Source organism: Chiloscyllium plagiosum, unplaced genomic scaffold (genome assembly GCF_037043375.1).
Source record: "Chiloscyllium plagiosum isolate Xiang-an unplaced genomic scaffold, Cpla_swu_hap1 HiC_scaffold_5, whole genome shotgun sequence".
In the NCBI taxonomy this organism is placed as follows: domain Eukaryota; kingdom Metazoa; phylum Chordata; class Chondrichthyes; order Orectolobiformes; family Hemiscylliidae; genus Chiloscyllium; species Chiloscyllium plagiosum.
The window spans coordinates 21,806,189-21,830,052 of record NW_028270143.1 but is presented as its reverse complement, the minus strand read 5'-3'; the positions used below and the strand labels follow the sequence as shown (position 1 = coordinate 21,830,052).

Genomic DNA, 23,864 nt, shown 5'->3' with positions numbered 1-23,864 from the left:
TCATTCTTGCATGATCTTTTCTTTGTCAACCTTGTCTAAACCTCTACATCTTTGTCAGAATTCCACTCAAACTCCAACGCTTCAATGAAAATAACACCAGCCTCCCCAGTAAAAATGTTCTCATCACTGGAATTATAGTAAGATCAAGTCTGCACACACATGAGCAACATTAACATACATTTGAGGAGGGTTCTGAAGAATGGGTCACTGCACCTGAAATGTTAACTCTGCTTTCTCCCCACAGATGCTGCCAGTCCTGCTGGGTTTCTCCAGCAATTTCTGTTTTTCAATAACATGCTTTATTGAGTATAACTGTACACGAAGAATAAAAATAGAGGATATCTATTCATCAGGGGTAAATATAGAGTAATAAGGTAGGGGAATGGGTCTGAGTGGGATACACTTCGGAGGGTCGGTGCGGACTTGTTGGGCCAAAGAGCCTCTTTTCACAGGCAATAGTTGTTCTTCGAGTAAATGTACAGTTAACCCTTAACTCAAACACTTTTGGAAATCTTTTGTGAGCTCTCTCTAAAAAATCTTCACATTCTCCTAAAAGTGTGATGCCCTGGATTGGATTAAATACTGTAGTTCTTGCCCAACTAAAGGTTTATAGAAGTTAAGCATAATTTTTCTGCTTTGTATTTAAAAGAAACCAAACTGTCTAGGGGAGGTGACAGCCTCATGATATTGTTGCTGGACTATGAATCCAGAAACTCAGGTAGTATTTGAGGAACTTGGATTCAAATCCCACCACGGTAGATGGTGGAATTTGAGTTCAAAATCTAGCATTAACATGAAATCACTGCTGATTGTCTGGAAAAACCCATCTTGTTCACTAATGTTCTCAACGGAAGGACATCTACCATCCTCACCGGAGTCCAGGTTGACAGCAATGTGGTTGACTTTTAACCACCCTCTGATATGGCATGACAAGCCACTCACTTGTAACTTTCACTACAAAGAACAAATAAATTAAACTGGATGGAACATATGGCATTGTCCTTAGCAACAGAAATGACAATGGCAAAAACAGCCCTGTCAACCTTACAAAACTTTCTAACATTAAGGGGCTGATGCCAAGATTGGGAGAGCTATGTCACAAACTAGTCAAGTAATAGCCTGGCATCAGTCATATTCAAGCGTCATCCCACCTATCTTTACCCTAGCCCCACCTCTCCACAGCACCCCCCCTCCCCCTCCCCGCCATTTATCTCCCAGCCTCCTTCACCCTTCACATTCCTGATGAAGGGCTTATGCCTTCTAGAGAAACGTCGACTCTCCTGTTCCTTGGATGCTGCCTGACCTGCTATGTCTTTTCCAGCACCACATGTTTTGACTCTGATTCTCCAGCATCTGCTGTCCTCACTTTCTCCCACTATTGAATCCCCCACTGTTAACATCATTGGGGTTAACTTTGATCAAAAACTCAATTAGACGTGCCATTCAAGTGGCTACAAGACCAAATCAGAAGCATCAAGTAATGTACCTCCTTACTCGCTAAAGCCTGTCCACCATATTCATGTCAGAAGTATGATGGAATGCTCCCGACTTGCCTGCATGACTGTAACTTCAATAACAGTCTGCCTATTTTGAGAGGTACATTTTAGTAATTGATGGTACTGATTATACAATTTATCTTCTGGATGATTTTATGAGAAATGAAGTATTAGTCGTGATCTCTGTGGGATGTATGAATTGTTCCATTGTAAAAAGTTAATTTACAAAGTGACCTAATGGATAGGATTGAAAATGTGGTAATGTTCCTAATTTACCTATGGAAGGGGTAGATTTTATATTCAGTGATAACTTGTCAGGTTTGAGATTTGTAACTCCAAGAGCGTCAAGAAAACCAGTTGAGGTGACAGAGAAAATGTTTGGGTCGACAGGATGAAGTAGAAAAATACATTACTCAGGACCAAGAAAGGTCAGTATCAGAAATGGAAGAATGTCAAAGGAAGTGTCAGGAACTAGACTCTGCTAAAAAAAACTGACCAGTGTGGAGAATAAACTTTCATGTGTTAAAAATGAGTTTGCTAATAAAAAGCACAAACTAGTGACAATGCTGGTGCAGGGTCATGGCATAATAGATTAATAATATTTTCTATAGTTTAGAGAATTAGTTACCTATGAGGTAATGTTGTTTCTAGATTGCTTGTTTCAGTAAAAATCTTCCGAGTTTGAAATCTTGCTGGGTAATGCCTTTATGACGGCCATTGGGAAGTCAAATCTCAAGTTTTAAAGTTATAGGTTTCTATGGGGATTGCAACACATCCCTCATTTTAATAAGGGTAAAACATGAAAATAATTAAACATTGACCAATTGAACTGACCTAGATTAATGCTTTAATTTAAACCATAACACTATTGTATTGACCTTTTCTGGTATTGAGAGCACCTTAACAATACTGAGTATAAAACATCCTGCAGTTGAATAGAATAGAAACATATAGAATTACAAGTAATATACAGGACAGAAACAGTGGGTGGCAAGTGAATGGTTAAGGTCTATTCTCATCCCAAAGTTTAAAATAGTACAGGTGGTAAGATTGACCAAATATACAAACAAGGAAAATGTATAGTTGAATAAATAAATTAAATGAAATACATAAATTGTGGCAGGATAGCTGATGTGTTGTGACTGCAAAATGTGGGAGTATAATGTGGAAAAATGTGAAACAGCAAGGATGATTCAGGTGAAAGGACAAAATGTTTAAATGGAAACAGAGTTTCAGATAGTAAGACCATGCAAGAAATAATATTTTTTTTAAAAATGTGGTATGTATAGAGATATATTTTAGATCAAATCAGTTACAAGGTTACATGGTGACCAAGGTTGGGAAATAAATATTCCGAGATGCCTTAAAAAAGAAAAATACACACAGAATAGTAAAGGAGCAGAGTATCCCTAATAATAAAGAATTGCATAAAAGTATTAAAGGGATCTTGCCTCAGATAATCAAAACTAATATCAGTACGGGTAGATGTTATGATCATGATCAGAAAATGCTGATAGGGATAATTTGTAGGCTTCCTAACTAGAGTTACATTTAGGAAATATTCAAAGAAACAATTCAAAATATTCAACAAAAATACTTTCCATTCAAAAATAAAAATTCAGCAAGAAAGATCTATCGGTGGCTTATGAAGAAGGTTAAAGGAAATATTAAGTTAAAATAAAAGCCTAATATAGTTTCAAAAAATGCAGTTTTAAAAACCAAGCATCAAATTGATCAGAAGTGAAAAATGGAATGAAAGTGTAGAAGGAAGATAAGAGTTTTTTTTGTAATGAAAAGAAAAAGAGTAGCTAAGATAAATATTCTTAAAAGCGGAAGGAGAAATTATCATGGAAAATGAGGAAATGGCAGAGATATTCGAAACATTTTGTTTCAATCTTCACAGTAGAAGAAAGATAAAGCATCTCAAGATATGTAAAAAAAAGAGGTCAAAGAAAGGGAGGAAATTAAGGTAATTGACATCAGCAGGGAGTATACACAATAGAACCTCAAGTGGGCCACCTGGTAGTGTGGCTGAGCAGTCTAAGGTGCTGGATCCACGTTCCAGTCTCGAAAGGGGCGTGGGTTCGAATCCCACCACTGCCATTTCTGCTGATCAACTCCAACGCTGCAGCTTGTTAAAATGCTGTTTCGATCCCCACTGGATTGATGATCAAAAGAAAGTTGAGTTTGCTTCCCAGGGAATTAACTGTGGTGTGGGAAAATACTGAATATTTCAAAGTGTCTCTGCTGTCATGATGAGCCCGGGTGTCCTTGGAGAAGGAGCACCCTGGAGTTGTTCAGGGAGAGGTGGGCCCTGCAGCGAGTGGAGTGCATTATTTCCCCCTCCAACTCTATTTTGATTTAGTCCTTGCCCTCCCTTTCACTGTTTGATCACACAGCATTGCCCTTTGATGTGAAGGGCACTGCTTGTCACTGGCCACTCGGGTGTTTTCCTATCTTCCTGGTGGTGGAAATCAAATAAAGATTCGTACACCTTGTGTCTCTCACTGTGTCTCACACCTGCACACACACACCATGGAAAAAAAAAGCAACTCAAGTGGTTCAAATCTAATGCTGAGGACCTGATGGCCTAGATTCTAAAACTAGTAGTTAAAAAGGTAGTGGATGAGTTAGATATGACCTTTCAAAATTCTTTGGACTTTAGAATGATCCTAGCAGTTTGGAAGTTAGGGAATGTGACAATAATAATCAGGAAGGAGAAAGAAACAAAACAATTAACCTGGCATTACTCATTAGAAAAGTGCTGGAATCTATTTTTGGAAGTCTTAACCATGCACTTGGAAAAACAAATGGTTAGAAAAGTTCACATAGTTTTAAGGAAGGCTGCATTTGTTCACATCAGTGCATATATGCTATTTGCCGCTTAAATTTGGACATAGCCCGGGGAGGGAGTAGCAGGGGCCCAGAGGAGAGAACATGGACAGGATAGTGGAGGTGTACAGTATTGGGGAGGGTTGGAGATGCCTCCTGGGAGGTTCCTCTTTGCGGTATCATCCTTCCCTCTCACGTCCTCCTTCCTTTCCACATACTCCCCTCCTGTCCTCAGCCCCTCCTATGTTCTGCCCCCTCCTGCATCCATCCTCCAGGTGTCCTCGCTCTCTGCCAGTGAGTGAGGACCCTCCCTTCCAAAATCGCACTTCTTTTCTGCCCATGTGCAGTGCAGGCTTTGCATATTATGTCATACGTAAATTTTATGTGATGACATATTGGGTCTGGAATGGTGTGTGGTGTGTGCTTCTGGATGAGGTCACACGCACAGTTGCTGTAATTGTGGGTGTCAGCAGACATTGTTCTTTTGGAAAGGAATCTTTTTTTGACAAGGGTATTTTTGTCAAGGTATAACAACCAAGACAGCCAAAAGGAAACCAATGGATCTAGCATACTTAGATTTCCAAAAGACACTTGATAAGGTGCTAAACAAAAGATGAGGGCTCATGAATTGATGATAACATATTCATATGAATTATAGCTTGATTAATAAACAAGGTGCAAATAATAGGGACAAATGGAGTATCAAAGAGATATAGGCAGGTTAGGTCAATGGGTAACAAGATGGCTGTTTGAGTACAATGTGTGGAAGTGTGAGGCTATTCACTTTGATTGAAATAATAGAAATGCAGCTGTTGCTTTAAAAGAAGTGGGAAACTTGGAAATGTTGATTTAGAGAGACTTAGAGTCATAGAGATGTCCAGCATGGAAACAGACCCTTTGGTCCAACTCATCCAGATATCCTAAATTAATCTAGTTATCACAGCAATTGACAACAGTTGTCATGGACACCATCACAGAGTGTAGCTTTATATTTACTGAAGTTAATTCCAACAGCCACTGCGATGGGATTTGAATGCATGTCCACAAATCATAAGTCTCTAACGGTACCACAATGTCACCATCTCCCCTGTTCCCTTTGATAGAAAGATCGAGATAACTGGCTAATGAAACAATGGTAATATGAGGAGGAACTTTCAAACAATGAGTGGTTTGGGTCTGGAACTGCCTGAAAATGGGGTGCAGGCAGATTCAATCCAAACCTTCTGCAGGAATTTAGATTATTATCTGAAAAGGAAGCATGTGCAGAATAGGAGAAGGCAAGAGGTGGGGGAGGGAATGGCACTAGGTAAAAGCCAGAGGGCTGAGTGGTCTCCTTCTGTCCTTTGACTTGTGTTTCATTCTTCCACAATTTCAGGGTACTGGGTGGGTGGGGGCTAGTCCGTGTCCGTCCTGAAACTGTCTGCGGCAGCAGCCCACACAGCAGGGAGAACCCAGGCTTTCATGCCAGCCTGCTACTGTTTCAGCTGGGTGCCCCTTAACATTATAATTCACCTCAAGTGAGAACATAGAACATTACAGCACAGTACAGGCCATTCAGCCCTTCATGTTGTGCCGAACTGTGAAACCAATTGGAAGCCCATCTAACCTACACTATTCCATTGTCATCCATATGCTTATCCATGACCATTTAAATGCCCCTAATGTTGGCGAATCTACTACTGTTGCAGGAAGGGCATTCCACATCCTTACTACTTTCTGAGTAAAGCACCTACCTCTGACATTTGTCCTATGTCTATCATCCCTCAATTTAAAGCTATGTCCCCTCGTGCTAGCCATCTCCATGGGTCATAGAATATAGAAGCAAGGAAGTCTTGTTTTATAAATTTGTAACATTGGTTAAGCGACAGATGAAATAATGTGTGCAAGTCTGGTTGCTACATTATCAGGAGGACATGATTGCACTGGACAGGGTGCAGAGGAGATTAATCAGGATGTTGCCTGGGATGGAAAGTGTCAGTCATGAAGTGAAAGTGGATAGGCTAGGTTTGTTTTCCTTGGAGCAGAGGAGGCTGAGGGGGGATCTGACTGAGATATACGAGGAGAGAATCAGCCCAGAGCTGCCTGATCCCACTCAATGCCTGATGAAAATGTCCAGTGGAACCCCTCTGCAGGAATCGGGGAAGGGTATTGGAGAAACAGAATGCACATCATAGTCAAGTAGCCGGCTGAAACCTGCAAGGGGCCCATACCCAGAAGGAGGGGGAGAGAGAGAGAGAGAGAGAGAGAGAGAGAGGGAGACATGAAGATAAGGAAATGAGGAATGGCGAGGGAGAGTGGGCTTTGCAGGTGGGTGTCTGACTCATAACTTGGCAGCATCCAGTGTCACGCACCAGTCACCGGTCTTGGCCTCAAGGTCGATGAGCTGAGCCTCACTCCCACAGCCCATCTTGCTGAGCTCACACATCCCCTCTTTGTCCAAATGCATCTTCTGCAGAACTTTAAAGAAGAGACAATTGATAGTGTGGCGTATATTACTCTGGACAACTTAGATGTGCTCAGAACATAAGAGGTTAATATGGGCAAGCAGATGTCATTAGAAACTAAATTATATTGAAAGAGAAACATGGGAAAAGACAAGGCTTCATTTATCCCAAGTTACCTCCATGCCAAGAATTCTACAGATTTATTGTTGTTGTCAGAAGACCAGATTGTGGGCAAAGAGTGATTGAGAAAAGCATTTTATTTAATTATAAAGAAGTTGACTGTCAAAATCTGGAGCATTGCTGCAGTGAAATTTTAGCCTGAGCAGAGATTCAGAAATATGTAAGAGGAGACAAGTGCAGAATTTGGAAAATTAAATAAAGCAAGTAGATTTTTAGCAGCTGTTGAACAACATGTTAATGACAAGGCTAAGAACTTTATAGTGCTGAGTACGTGAGTGTAATACATACCAAAAATCAACAACTCAAGCCAAACAAATGTGACTCAAATTGATTAAAACATTGTATGAGGAAAAGAAAATGATTTCTACAGATTCAACAGAAGGAAAATGTATATATTTCATTGGTATGAATATAATAAATATAGAAACAAACTGAAAGGGTGATCAGGGAAGCAAGGGAAATTTAGAGAAAAAGCATTAGAGATGTTAAATGTAAGAGTGAAAAAACAGCTAAAGCAAATGATTTGCAATTAATTGCAAGTATTTATTCCAGCATACTGAGAAATAAACGTACGAGATTGAAGAGATTTTGGATGCAGGAAGCCCTGGTGTCCTTCAGCAAAGAAGGTAAGAAATTTGACAAAAGCAGCGACAGGCATTTAGTTTTACTTCTGTTCAGTAGAAAAGAACGGAATTGATTATCATAGTTTTTAACAGAACAGTGAAATGAAGTCGATTTGAAAGATTGAGTACATACTGTAACATTTTTATTTGCAAGATACTAATCCATGATGAATGTTTGATTGCAATTATATCAATTGTGAACTTACATGCAGGCTAAATCATAGTCATGGAAATCTACAGCACAGTCTTCGGCCCATTACGTCCACCCTCATCAAAAACAACCACCTAACTGTTCAAATCCTATTTTCTAGCACTTGGCCCATAGCCTTGTATGCCTTGACATCATGTGCACATCTAAATGTTTCTTAAAGTTATGACGGTTTCTGCCTCTACTATCCTTACAGGCAGCGAGCTCCAGATTCCCACCACCTTCTTGATAAAAATGTTTTTCTTCCCATCTCCTGTGGGCGGCACGGTGGCACAGTGGTTAGCACTGCTGCCTCGCAGCGCCAGAGACCCGGGTTCAATTCCCGCCTCAGGCGACTGACTGTGTGGAGTTTGCACGTTCTCCCGTGTCTGCGTGGGTCCCCTCCGGGTGCTCCGGTTTCCTCCCACAATCCAAAGATGTGCAGGTCAGGTGAATTGGCCATGCTAAATTGCCCGTAGTGTTAGGTAAGGGGTAAATGTAGGGGTATGGGTGGGTTGCGCTTCGGCGGGTCGGTGTGGACTTGTTGGGCCGAAGGGCCTGTTTCCACATTGTAATGTAATCTAAAATCCTCTAAACTTCTGCCCTTACCTTAAATCTATGCCCCCTGGTCACTGATCTCTCCATTAAGAGGAAAAGTTTATTCCTGTCAACTGCATTTATGCCCCTCATAATGTTTTACATCTCAATCAATGTCCTCTTTCTGCTCTAAGGAAAACAACTACACTATGGGAACTTGGCCCACACCACCCCCTTTATCTGCAGCTCCCTTTACACCCACCCCCAGTCCTGAAGAAGGGTTACACCCAAAACATCGACTTGTCCATCTCCTGATGCTGCCTGACCTGCTGTGTTCTTGCAGTCTCCTACCTGTCTACTAAGGAAAACAATCCCCGTCTCTCCGACCTCTCTTCATAACTGAAACTCTCCAGTCCAGCAATATACTAGTAAATCTCCTCTGCATTCTTTCAAGTGCTATTGCATCACTTCCATGATGTGGATTCCAGAATTGCACACTGGTTAGGCTGTGGCCTAACCAGTGTTTTATATAATTCCAGCATAGCTTTTCTGTTCTCAAACTCTAGGCCTTGAATAATAAAGGCAAGTGTACCATATGCCTTCTTAACCACTTTGTCCTGATTCCTTAAGAGGCCATGCACATCACATTCCCTCTGGTCCTCAGTGCTTCTGAGGGTCTCACTATTCATCATGTATTCCCTTGTCTTGTTTATTTTATTGGTCAAATAATTCTAAAGAACTGATGAAGAAGCGAAACATTTTTGTCCACAATTCCAAAGGCGAATACAGCCACAATTACTCCACAGGCAATTCTCCAAATGTGGCAATGGGGAACAGTCCAAATGTTCCCCATTGGAACAGGTTTATTAAGCGATGAATGTCAATGTCCACACACAAAGCTGAGTCTATGGTAGAGGTTAAGGGAAATAGGAAGATGGTAAAATCTATTTTACCTCATACTCATTGGTCTAGCTGTTGCAGATGCATCTGTCCATGATAGCACTGGCAGTGCTAAGCAATCCCACAACCCATGGACCAAAATAATCACCACAGTCCTACCATATCCAGTTGTGAATGGTGGTGGAAAATTAAGTAATTAATTGGAGACGTCTCCACAAATATGCCAATCTTAAACAATGGGGAAGTCCTGCACATCAGTGGGAAAAGCAAGGTTGAAACATTTGCATCTATCTTTTGCCAGAAATGTGAGAGAATTGTCCATTTCAGCCTCTTTCTGAGGTCCTCAGAATCAGAGACACCAGGCTTCAGCCAATTCAATTGACTTCATGTGATACTTCACGAGACTGAAGGCTCTAGATATTGAAAACGCTTTGACAACCGTCTGGAAAGAGCACTGAAGACTTGTGCTCCAGAACCAGCCACATCCTAATCCAAATTATTCCAGTACATACATCCAGCAATATGGAAAATTACCATCCACAAATAACAGAACAAATCCAACCTGGCCAATTACCACACTGTCGGTATTATCAAGTGTCACTTTCTCAGTAACAACCTGCACACTGATGCTCAGTTTGTGGTTTGACAGGCCCATCCACTCCATTACAACCTTGAACTGAACATGGGTAAAATAGCAGAATCCAAAAGGTGAGAGTGATCACCCTTGACATAAAGGCAGCAGTTAATTGGGTGTGGCATCAAGTAGCCCTAGCAAAGCTGGACTCAATGGGAATTGAAGAAAATTCTCTGCAGGTTGAAGTCTAACTTAACACAAAGGCAAATGGTTGTACTTATTAAAGATCAAATGTTCAGTCACAACATATCTCTGTAGGAGTTCCTGTAGGCTCAACTGTTTTCAGCTGCTTCATCAATTACTTTCCCTCCATCATAAAGTCAAAAGTGAAGATATTTGCTGATAATTGCAGAATATTCTGTTCTATTCTCGTCTTGTCAGATATTGAAAAAGGGTTACACCCTTCTCTATCCATTTGCTAGACCTGAACAACACTCAGGCTTGGGCAACTAACATTAATGTCACACAAGTGACAAGTGATGACTAACTCAAGCAAGACAGAATCTATTGCCCCTTGGCATTCATTGGCATTATCTTCACTGAATTTCCCTACAATCAACATCCTGATGGTTACCATTGACCAAACACAAAACTGACCAGCAATATAAATACTGTGGCTACAAGAGCAATTCAGAGGCTAAGAATTCTGTGGTGACTAACATACCATCTGCCTCCCCATCATTTAAAAGGCACACATCAGGAGTGTGATAGAATATCCTTCACTTGCCTGGATGGGTACAGCTCCAACAACATGCAAATAGCTCAACACAAAGCCAACCAGAATCTTTAACATTCACTCCCTTCACCATCACAGGGGCAGCAGTGTGTACTATCTACAATATGCACAGTGGTAAATGTCACTTTAGGAGCACCTTCCAAACCCACAAACTTTACCACATGGCAGGGCAAAGGCAGCTGATGCATGAGACTACTACCATCTGTAAGTTCTCCTTCAAGTCACACATCATCCTTACCTGCAACTATTAATGCTACTTTTTTTTGCTGTGGCTGGGTCAAAAGCTTGAAATGCCCTTACTCACAGCACTGTGGGTACACAGGTGGTTCAAGAGGGTAGATCACTACCTTCTCAAGGGAATTAAGTAAGTGAGAAAAATGCAGGTCTGGTTAGAGGCATTCACATCCCATAAGCAAATAAATAAAAGCCGAACTAACTGACATAGCAAACAGCATGTTGAGCTATATAGGTTGACCATAAGCAAAGGAAGGATCATAATCTATGGTCTGCTGGTCAAACATGTTGAGTTCTCAGCACCATAAATTCCATCCATTCACTACCATCACAATTTCTATGCTTTTGCCTTTCCATTACTCAATTCTTTTCCACCCATTTTTATCACCCCTCCCTTATCTTGAGTTTTCGATGACCAGCACAGCCTGTTTATCCTTGCTATCCCTTGTCCCATCGTGGCAGCAGTGGCTCCATTGGAATGCTGAGTTATACCAACTGAATCTTGCATGAACATACAGTCCCCACCTACAGAGGGCCTCCGCCTTCACTCTCACAGGTCTCTCTTTCCCTCTCAAAGATTTCATTTAGGGATTGTGGCAATTTTCATTCCTCAGCATGGGGACAGAGTAGGAAAAAAATGGAAAGCACCACTTTAGCCCTAAACTCTGAATTTCAGTTCTTAAGCCTGTCACCTGTTCTCCCTGTGTCTGCGTGGGTCACCTCTGGGTGATTTGGTTTCCTCCCACAGTCCAAAGATGTGCAGGCTGGGTGAATTGGCCATTCTAAATTGCTCATGGTGCTCAGGGATATGTAGGCTAGGTGCATTAGTAAGGGGTAAATGTGGAGTAACAGGTGCAGGGGAATGGGTCTGGGTGGGATACTCTTCAGAGGGTTGGTGTGGACTTGTTGGGCCTGGTTTCACATTGTAGGGCTTTTAATACAGATTGTATTTTCAAACATTTTTGTGATTATTCAGCATGCTCTGATTTGGGATTCCATTGTGATACTTAAGTGCGAACAGTAGAGGTTAAAATCCTCGAACTGCTTTGATTTTAATGTTACAGTGCTTTAGAATAGGTGTTTAATCCCAGGGCCCTAGATTGAATCGAAAGTTTGTGGGCTGCTGGCAAAGTTACTCAGGAAAGTAAAGGGAAACCAATACGGGGGGGGGGGGGGGTTGAGGTTGGGACTGAGGCACACTTGGACCGAAACTCTCCACCATAAACGTTTGATGTTGAGACAGGAAAGAGTTCCATTTTCTCATGACTGTTATCCATCCCGTTGATTAAAAAGGGGAGAGAGAAAAAAAATCATTATTATGCATTTGTCGGTGTATGTCGCGTATCAAATAGAACTATGTCCTCCTATTGACTAATGCGTTTGAAATGCTATCTGCACGGCTCCAGTCGAGAGCCCGGGAGGACGAGCAAGCAGAAAAATCAAAGCAAAGCGAATAAACCTCTGACCATCCCCTCCCCAAGAGGCCGATGTGCTAGCTTGTACCTTGCCAGGAGTTGGGGGGGGGGGGGGGGGGGGAATTGAGCTCCTGAGTCTCTCCCCACTTCCAAAACCAGCCCAGCCCTCCCCGTGTGCACCGATTGTGAGGAAACAATGGTCGGCAGGGCCAGGGGCAGGGGCACGGCTCCGGTTCTCTCTCTCCGCTCGCTGCTGATGCTGATGCTGCTGCAGCGGGTTCCAGATCCCCCAGGCGCCGCTGAGTCGCCCACCCACTCCGCCTTCCAGAGCTGTGATGATCCGAATCGGGGGTTTCCCAGTGAACCGAACTGTCACTGGGAAACGGCTGCTGCCACCCGCCTGCCGATCCCAGGCGGCTTCTCAGTCCGGGAGATTCTCCGGGCTCTCTTTCCCAAACCCCCGGGTTGCCGCATGAAATGGTCTGTTGAAAAAAAAACTTCCCCTTCCATCCTCGCTTTTACTTCCCGCTCTCTTTTCTTTTTACTGTCTGCCTTTCCCATTCCTCCCTACACCTCCAGCCTTCTCCCCTTGTTTGGGGGGGAGGGGTGGGATAGTCTAAGCGGCCCCCTCTTCCCAGCCCCAGCCCCAGCCCCAGCCCTCCTCCCTGTGCACCCTCACACCGATGAGCCAACATCAGCCTCTTCCGCGTCGGGACCAGAGGCAGAGGCAGAGGGAGAGGGAGCGCGGCATGGCCAGCAACGGCACCACAGTGCCGGGCGGGGGCGCTCTCGGCGAGCAATCGCCGCCCACCACCGCAACCAGGCAGCGGGGGCAAGGGCTCGGCGCCGGCAAGAGACACAAGCTGATCCCGGCCAGAGCCGAGGACGCGACAGGCTGCGCCCCGGCGGCGCAGGACGGGCGCCCCGCCGAACACGAGAGCTACCAGACCGGCGGAGTCTCTTGCTCCAACGACGCCGAGTCTGTGTGCAGCAGCAGCAGCAGCGGCAGCAGTTTTCGCAACGGGGGCATCACTCCCACCTGCAGAATCTGCTTCCAAGGCTCAGAGCAGGTAAGGATCGGGCGGGGGGAATCACTCTGGGTAACCCGAACACACACACACACACACTCAACTGTCCTACTGAGACTCAACTGAACAATGCTTGTACAAAAGATACGTATTTGCACGGCTCGCCCTATTTCTCAAAAGAAATTGTTGATAACTATTCCATTTTTTGGAATCGAAATATTTTTGTGATGCTAAAATCCTACTTGGCTGGATGCTAAGTATACAACACATGCGTGAGTGACTGGATTCATCGCGGGCAAAGAACTGACTGACCATTCACTTATTACAGTACTTCAATTTCTCTTAATGAAAGGATGGAAGCAATTGGTACATTGAGCAAAATAAGTATTACCCCCAAGGAACAAAGACTCATTTATGGACATTAACATAATTTTCAAGATACCATTTCATATTTCATGTGGGACTAAAATAATCCAATGCTTTTGGACTTATAGAGGTGTACAGCATGGAAACAGACTGTTCAATCCAACTCATCCATGCCAACCAGATATCCTAACCTAATCTAGTCCCATTTGCCAGCATTTGACCCATATCCCTCTAAACCCTTCCTATTTATATACCCATCCAGATGCTTCTTAAATGTTTTAGTTGTACCAGCCTCCACTACTTCCTCTGGTAGCTCATTCCATACACGCACCGCTGTTTGCATGAAAAAGTTACCCCCTTCGGTCCCTTTTAAAATTTTTCCCCTCTTACCCTAAGTCTATGCCCTGTAAGTTCTGGACTCCCCCACCCCAGGGAAAAGATCTTGACCATTTACCCTATCCATGCCCCTCATGATTTTATAAACCTCTCAACCCCAGCCTATTCAGCCTCCCTGTATAGCTCAAACCCTTCAACCCTGGCAACATCCTTCTACAATTTTTCTGAACCCTTTCAGGTTTCACAACATCCTTCTTATTGGAGGGAGATGAGAATTGCACGCAATATTCCAAAAGTGGCCGCAACGTGACCGCCCAACTCCTATACTCAATACTCAGACCAATAAAGAAAGCATGCCAAATGCCTTCTTCACTATCCAATTTACCTGCGACTCCACTTTCAAGGAACTGTGAATCTGCACCCCAAGGTTTCTCTGTTCAGCAACATTCCCTAAGACCTTGCCATTAAGTGTATATGTCCTGTCTTGATTTGCCTTTCCAAAATGCAGCACCTTACATTTATCTAAATTAAACTCCATCCCCTTGTACTCTTGAGGTGATCTTCTTTGCTGTCCTCTACACCTTCAATTTTGGTGTCATCTGCAAACTTACTAACTGTTGTTATGGACCAGGCCAGACCCCCTCAGAACGTTTCAAGAAGGTAACCCAGACCCTAACTTTGCTGGTTGTTTTAAGCAGGTGTGAAGTGGGCATTCTAGGAGTGAATCAACTGGTCAAACTACTTAGTTTTAAACAAAACAGAATTTATTTATAAGATTACCAAATGAAACACAAAGAACAAAAAACAGAATACTGAATAACCTATCCTATCTGAAAACTCAACAGACTATCCCAACTTAATGATGCTGTTCCAAAATATTTGCAGCAATCCCCATAAACACCCCTTGGCACAAAAGATAAAATCAAACAAGTTCTTACAGGAAAGAAGTCAAAGAGAGAGAGAGTCCAGCAGCCTTTCTTGACACACACACACACTGCTGCATTAAAACCCAAACCAAAGAAAAAAAACTGAGCTGCAAGAACTGGCCACTCCCCTTTCATTATACAAGTGTTTGGTTTTAACTTGAAAGTCCTCTGCCTGAGGCCAGTATCTGTTCGCTGTGAACAAATTGCCCCTATAGTCTAACCATACTCAGACTTTTCAGAACCTGTGTCATTTACAACCTCTCTGAAAAACACTAACATCAACCTAACCTTGTTAAAGGAACAGCTTTGTCACACTGTACCTCCTATGTTCACATCCAAATGATTTATATAAATGATGAAAAGCAGTGGACCCAGCACCGATCTTTGTAGCACAGCACTGGTCACAGATCTCCAGTCTGAAAGGCAACCCTCCACCACCATCCTCTCTCTTCTACCTTTGATCCAGTTCCGTATCCAAATGGCTAGTTCTTCCTGTATTCTGTGTGACCTAACCTTGCTAACCAGTCTACCATGAGGAATCTTGTCGAACGCCTTACTGAAGTCCACATAGATCATGTCCACCACTCAGCCCACATCAATCCTCTTCATTACTTCTGGAAAAAGCTCAATCAAGTTTGTGAGACATGACTTTCCATGCACAAAACCATGTTGTCTATCCCTAATCAGTCCTTACCTTTCCAAATACATATACGTCCTGTCCCTCAGGTTTCCCTCCAACAACCTGCCCACCACCGATGTCAGGCTCACTGGTCTATGGTTCACCACGCTGGTTAACCACTTTAACCAACCTTCAGTCTTCTGGCACCTCACCTGTGACTATCGATGATCCAAATAGCTCAGCAAATGGCCCAGCAATCACTTTCCTAGCATCCCACAGAGTTCTAGGGTACACCTGATCCGGTCTGAGGATTTATCCACCTTTATGCATTTTAAAATATCCAGCACCTCCTCCTCTGTAATCTGGAAATTTTTCAAGATGTCACCTTCTATTTCCCCACGTTTCATATCTTCCAAGTCCTTCTCCACTGTAAACACTGTTGCAAAATACTTGTTGGTATCTCCCCCATCTTCTGCGGTTCCACACATAGTTTGCCTTGCTGTTTTTTTGAGAGGTCCTATTCTCTCCCTAGTTACCTTTTTATCCTTAATATATTTCTAAAATCCCTTTGGATTCTCCTAAACCCTATTTTCCAAAGCTATCTCATGTCCCCTTTTTGCCATCCTGATTTCCCTCTTAAGCATACTTCATTCACTTGATTTCTGCTGGCTATACCTGATGTAGTTAAAAATCATACAGCACCAGGTTATAGTCCAACAGGTTTATTGGAAGTACAAACTTTAGGAGCCCAGCTCTTTCATCAGGTAGCTAGTAGGGCAGGATCATAGGACACAGAGTTTATAGCAAAAGATCATAGTGTAATTCAACTGATGTGATATATTGAACAAACCTCAATTGCTGTTAAGTCTTTCATATTTTAGAATGGGTTTCCTTTTATTTTCTTAACCAAAACCTCAATTTCTCTAGTCATCCAGCATTGTCCTACACCTATCAGCCTTACCCTTCACCCTACCAGGAATATACTGTCTCTGGAGTCTGGTTATCTCATCTTTGAAGCTTTTCCCATTTTCCAGCAGTCCTTTTACCTATAAACATCCACCCCCAATTAACTTTTGAAAGTTCTTGCCTAATACCATCAAAATTAGTCTTCCTCCAATTTAAAACCTAAACTGGTCTATCATTTTCCATCACTATTTTAATACTAATGGAATTATGGTCGCTGGCCCCAAAGTGCTCCCCCACTGACACCTCCATCACATGTCCGACCTAATTTCCCAAGAGGAGGACAAGTTTTATACCTGCTCTGGTAAGTACATCCATACACTGAATCAGAAAGTTTTCTTCTACACACTTAACAAATTCCTCTCCAACTGAGCCCTTAACATTATGGCAGTCCCAGTCTATGTTTGGAAAATTAAAATCCTCTACCATAATCACCCTATTATTCTTACAAATTTGTTTCTCAATTTTCCGCTGACTATTTGGGGGTCTATAATACAATCCCAATAAAATGATCGTCACTTTCTTGCTTCTCAGTTCCACCCAAATAACGTCCCTGGACGTATTCCCAGGAATATTCTCCCTAAGCACAGCCGTAATACTATACCTTACCAAAACTGCCACTCCCCTCCTCTCTTGTCTCCCTTTCTATCCTTCCTATAGCATTTGTATCCTGGAACATTAAGCTACTAGTCCTGTCCATCCCTGAGCCACGTTTCTGTAATTGCTGTGATATCCCAGTCCCATGCTTCTAACCATGCTCTGAGTTCATCCGTCTTCAGTTAGGCCCCTTGCATTGAAATAAATGCAGTTTAATTTGCCAGTCCTACCTTCATCTCTGCTTTGTTCCTACCTGCCCTGACAGTTTGGCTTGCTCTTTTTTCCCAACTGTACTGATCTCTTCCCTCACTAACTCCGTGGGTCCCACCTTACTGGTTTAAATCCTCCCCAGCAGCTCTGGCAAATCTCCCTCCCATTATATTAGAACCCTTCCAATTCCTTGCAATCTGTTTTTCTTATACAGGTCACTTCTCCCCCAGAAGAGATTCCAATGATCCAAAAATGTGAATCCCCCCCGCACCAGCTCCTCAGCCACACATTTGTCTGCTCTATCCTCCTATTCCTACCCTCACTCGCCCCAGGATAATCCAGATATTACTAACCTCAAGGCCCTCCCTTTTAAATTCCTGCCTAACTTGCTCGATTTTCCCTTAAGAATCTCATCCTTTTCTTTTCCCACATCATTAGTTCCAACATGCAAAATGACCTCCTGCCGGTTCCTTTCCCCATTTGAGAACATTCTGCACCCTTTCCAAGACATCCTTGATCCTGGCACCACGGAGGCAACACACCATTCTGATTTCTTACTGTCGGCTGCAGAAAAGTCTGACCGTGCCTCTTACTAGAGAGTCCCCTATCACAATCAATTGCTTGGAACCTGATGTAGCCTTCATTACATTAGAGCCAGTCTCAGTACCAGAAACTTGGCTGTTCATGCTACATTCCCTTGAGAGTCTATCACCTTTACATTTTCCAAAACATCATACTTGTTTGAGATGGGGATAGCCATATGTGACTCCTGCACTTCCTGCCTCCCTCTTCTATCTTTTGTGGAGGTAACCCATCTACCTGACTGTGTATCTGCAGCTTTTCCCCCTTCCCATAACTACCGTCCATCACACCCACTACACCTGTAAATTCCTCATTGCCTCTCACTGCTGCTTCAATCGATGCATGCGTTCTGATAGGATTCGCAACCAAAGACACTTCCTGCAGACATAATCATTAGTAACATAGAAATTCTCGCTAATCTCCCACATCCGGCAGGCAGAGCACGTCACTCTACTAAAGGCCATCTTTGCTCCTTAACAATCTACATACCCAGAAAATAGCACCATCTTATTGCTGTAAAAAACACTGCTCCAGGCTAACTTATTACTATATCTATCTTTCAGATTTTTAAAATTTAATCAAGAGACAGATCTCAATAATCAAAAAAGAACCCATTCTACTCACTACTGTAGACTTACAGCAAGGTTACATGTTAAAACTATGCACTTATCTGTTCTTGTACTGTGAGCTCTCCCACACAGGTTCCTCCAAGGTCAGTTGTGAATTTTGCTGTTTGTTATTTTTTCTTAGATGCACTCTGATGTACAGACGTACTTGATCTCAAACAGCTGTGCAGATTCACTGCTGTGGCAGACAGCAGTGTAGGTTTCTTTCTCTGACCAAATAGTCTCTGCCTTTGGCTGTCTTCCTCTTTTTAAAGTGCCGTTGTTTTGATCTTTTCTCCCCCAAAGTTCCAACAGCTTACAAATTAGTAATTGCTGCTCCTAGCATTCGAGGAAATCACCTCCAACACCTAAAACTCTCAAAAAGTGAGCAACTCTTACAACCACAAGTTTTTCCCGTCTTCCATCTTGGATTACCCAGAATTCAAGAAAATATATGTTATTCCAATAATGGATCATGACAATTGAAAACCAATGGAAAAGGTGGATCCCCAAATCACATCAATCTCCGGATTTTATAACTTAAATCTTAAATAATGAAATATTTCCAGTTCGGTATTCAATATTTACTTATTAAAATCAGAAGGAACCTTTACGACTGACATGGCAGATTTTGAGATTAATTCAATTTTAATAATTCACTTGTAATTTAGATTGGTTTAGATTAAATTACTTAGTGTGGACCCGCCGAAGCGCAACCCACCCAGAACCATTCCCCTACATTTACCCCTTCACCTAACACTACGGGCAATTTAACACGGCCAATTCACCTAACCTGCACATTTTTGGACTGTGGGAGGAAACCGGAGCACCCGGAGGAAACCCACGCAGACACGGGGAGAACGTGCAAACTCCACACAGTCAGTCGCCTGAGGCAGGAGTCAGTGATTTGAATCTTTTATTCTTTCAATTAATTATTTTCTATCAAAAGACATCCTCTAATTTATAAAGGTAAAATCACCACAGTCCGGATGGACTACTTTCTCATTAGAGAGAGATAACTGGTGGTAAATTTAATGTGAGGGCTGAGGTTGGAAAGGTGGAACCTTCACGATAACTTCCTACTGAGGCAAGAATTGAATTTGTGCTGTTGGAGTCACTGTGCATTGCAAATCAGCCATCCAGCTAACTGAGCTAACTGATATATGTATTCAACAAAATAACAGTGAGATAAAATACTATCACTGCACCAGATATGACTTTGTGGAACATTAACAATGCATTGTAGTTTCATATTTGCCAGTAGTAACTGTTTCTATGATGAATAATAAATACCTATATCCCCAAGTGGAAGTTCAGAGCTTGTACTTATCTAATAATCTGCTTAACTTTGGCACTTCCTTATGGCTCAGAATATAACAATTTATGTTGTAATGGCATTAGAAATATTTTGTTGAAGCCAGGTCAAAATTAGAGATGGGAATTCTTACTTTATTCGGAACATATTGGAGATTAAGAGCGGTAGAGGAAGAGATAGATTTTAAAACAATAATGCTACAATAATGAGTCAGAGCCAAATACTGCAGATGTGTGAAACAAAAGCAGAAATTGTTGGAGAAACCCAGCAGATCTGGCAGCATCTGTGAGAAGAAAGCAGAGTTACCATTTCTAATCCACTTACCAGAACCATGCCCGAAATTTGAAATAAGAGCAAAGAAAGCTAGAGAGACTTGGCAGGTCAGCACCATCTGTAGAAATAAATAAAGTTAATGTTCCACATTGATGACCTTTGATCAGAACTGAAGAAAGATAGAAACAGAGTTTTTAAGCCATTGGAAGGGGAAGGGGCAGGAAGCATGAAGGAGAAGGTCTGTGTTAGAGTAGAGGGCTAATGAATGCAAGACAAGAGCATTCGGCAACATGTCTCATTATTATAATGTTAAAATATCAATATTAAAAGACATCTTCCTATGGGATAAAAGAACAAGGAATATACTGAGTTAGCATTTTTCTAAGATTTCAAATGGATGACTGCAAGACGAAATGAGAATGCTGCCTTGAAAGCTGGATAGAGACAAGGAACAGGTCAATGAAATTAACACACGTTTTCCTTCTGTCTTCACTGTAGAGAATGCAAGAACATCCCACTGATAGTTGTAAATCTACGGGTGGAAGGGAAAGAGGAACTTAATACTGTTTTCCTTATGACTGTAATTTCACTCAGGAAACTGATGGACAAGTCTCTTAAGTCCAGATGGATTCATCCTAGACTCTTAATAGATGTGGATAATGCGCTGTAGATATCATAGGTGTTAATTTTCCCAAGATCTCTAGATTCAGGAAAGGTTCCATTAGACTGAAAAGTAGCATATGTAATCACTCTATTTATGAAGGGAGGAAGACCAAAAGTAGGCCAGCTTGATGCCTGTCATAAGAAAGGTGTTAAAGTCAGTCAGTAAAGAGGTTATAGGTGTGCACTTAGGAAAATCTCATGGTAATTGTGGTGAGTCAGCATGGTTTTGTGAAAGGAATTGTTTAACCAATTTAATGGAGTTCTTTGAAGGAGGAACATACGCAATGGAGATAGTGTGAACTGCACATGCTGGAGAGTCAGAGTGGATAAATAATGGAGCTAGAAAAAACACAGCAGGCCAGGCAGCATCAGAGGATGAGGGGAGTCAACATTTCAGTCCTGATGAAAGGTTCCGACCTGAAACATCGACTCTCTTCCTCCTCTGATGCTGCCTGACCTGATGTGCTTTTTGCAGCTCTACTCTTTTTCCACACACTATGGGTAAAGGTACGGCTGTAGTATTGCAATTGAATTTCCAGAAGGCTTTAATGAGGTTTAATATCAAAAGTTATTGTAGAAAATAAAAGCTCATGGTGTGGGATGGTAAGGTATTAGCATGGATAGAAGATTTTCTGGCTGGCTTTAAACAGAAAATTTTGACTGATTGCAAAGATCTGGCTAGCAAAGTTCTTTTTACACTTTTTACAATTTACATCAATGACTCAGATGAGAGAAGCAAAGGCATCGTAGTTAAATTTGTAAATAGCATAGAGGAAGGTATGAAAATTTGTTGTAAAGATGACAAATGGGAGTTTGGAGATGTATGTAGATAGGTTGAGTGAATAGGCAAAATCTGGCAGATGGAGTATAATGTGAGAAAATGTGAAACTATTTTGTCTAAAAGAATAAAAATATATTACTTAAACAGTTAAAAATCACACAACACCAGGTTATAGTCCAACAGGTTTAATTGGAAGCACACTAGCTTTCGGAGCGCTGCTCCTTCATCAGGTGTTGATGAAGGAGCGGTGCTCCGAAAGCTAGTGTGCTTCCAATTAAACCTGTTGGACTATAACCTGGTGTTGTGTGATTTTTAACTTTGTACACCCCAGTCCAACACCGGAATCTCCAAATCATTACTTAAACAGAGAATGATGGTGGTATTCTGAGGTGCGGATGGATTCAGGTGTTCTCATACAAGAAAAATGTTATGATTCAGATATACAGGGCACTGGTGAGACTACATCTCAAATACTGTTTGCATTTCTCATTTTCTTATTTAAAAAGGATGTAAATGTGCTGGAGGCATTTCAGAGTACTAGATTAAATGAGCCAGTTATGAGGTAAGGTTGCACAAATTGGGCATGTTTTCGCTGGAATTTAGAAGTGCGCAAAACACAAAAACACAAACAGACCAGTCAAATCACAAAACAGATCTTATTCATTAACCAAGCAAGTTAGAAATTTGAGCTTCTATTTTGTATGTTTGTATGATAATGGGAATACAGGACTTCCAGATGAAGTCCTGAATTATTAGATACAACAACCAGAATCTTCAGCCAGCTATATCAAGTGGATGATCCATCTTGGACTCCTCCAGAGGTCCCCAGCATAGGAGCACTACCACCTGGAAGTTCATTTCTAAGCTGCACAACATCTTAGCTTAGGAATATATCATTGTTCCTTCAGTGCTACTGAGTCAAAATCTTGGAAGAGCTTCCCTAATGGCATTGTGGGTCTACCTAGAACAAATCGATTGCATTTCCGAAAGCAGCTCACCACCATTCTCAAGGGCAAGTTACCAGGACTAAGATAATTGAAAATAAATCACTCTATCATTTGTAGGTAAGCTTTCAGAGATCACCGTCTGGGATACTACCAACATTGATAAAGTGATGATTTGGAGGTGCTGGTGTTGGACTGGGGTGTACAAAGTTAAAAATCACACAGCACCAGGTTATAGTCCAACAGGTTTATTTGGAAGCACTAGCTTTTGGAGTGTCTGTCAGGTGGAGTATGTGGATATATTCCACAATCACCTGATGAAGGAGCATTGCTCCAAAAGCTAGTGCTTCCAAATTAAACTCCCCAGTCCAACACTGGCACTACCAAATCAATTGTAACTAGTGGAGTGCCACAGGGATCATTTCCCCACTGTTTTCAAACTTATGAATGATCCTCTGGTATATTAGAGTTAGTCTTTCTCTGCACCTCCTCTGTAACTGTAGTACTGGATTCTGCATCCTTTTCTATTACTCTGATGTACTTATGTAAGATATGATCTGTTTGGAGAGCTTGCAAAACAATACTTTTCAATGTATCTCAGTACATGTGATATATACATGTGATAATAAATCAAATCAAGTTATTCGCAATATATGTGAACGACTGGGATAAGAAAAGGGAATGTATTTGAGCCAAGTCAGCAGATGATACAAATGTAGATGGGAAGGCAAGTGATGAGGATGACACAAAGATTTGACAGAGGGATATTGAGTGATTAAGCAAGTAGGCAAAAACTTGGCAGATGGAATGTAATGTGTGAAAATTAGAGATTAGATACTTTGGCAGGTGAAATAGAGGAACTGAATGTTATTTAAATGGAGAAAGACTGCAGAAAGCTATAGAAGAGGGATTTGAGAGACCTCATCCATGAATCACCAAAGGCTAGCTCCCAAATACAGCAGGCAATGGATTAGGGAAATGGAATGATGGCCTTTATTTCAAAGAAATTGGATTATGAAAGCGGGGAGTGGGGGAATTTACTAAACTTATACAAGGCACTTGTCAAACCACAGCCAAGGTACTCTGAACAGTTTCAGGCCAACTGTCCAAAGAAAGATATTCTGCCACTGGAGGCAGTCCAGAAAAAGGCTGACTAGGATAATACCAGGTAGGAGGGATTGTCTTATAAGGAGAGATTGTTTAGGTGGGCCGGTGCACACTGAAATGTAGAAGAATGAGAGGTGATCTATTGAAACATACAAGATTAATAGCATACTTGACAGGTTAGATGTGGAAAAGTTGTTTGCCCCAGTGGAAAAGTCTAGGGATAAGGAATAATATCAGAATAAGGAGTCATACATTTAAGACAGAGATGAGGAGTTCTTTTTCTCAGAAATTACTGAATCTGTTGAATTCTTTACCAGAGAGAGTCTGGCAT

The 23,864-nt window shown here is 41.9% G+C and overlaps 1 protein-coding gene across 1 annotated transcript in view; it reads left to right on the top strand.

The window, feature by feature from the left end:
• The first annotated feature begins 12,901 nt into the window (after positions 1–12,901).
• Positions 12,902–23,864, top strand: part of LOC122550273 (E3 ubiquitin-protein ligase MARCHF11-like) — a 135,178-nt gene continuing 124,215 nt past the window's right edge. Inside the window, exon 1 of the mRNA XM_043691018.2 lies at positions 12,902–13,288. Coding sequence (XP_043546953.1) covers positions 12,902–13,288 — 387 coding nt within the window. The remainder of the gene's footprint in view (positions 13,289–23,864) is intronic.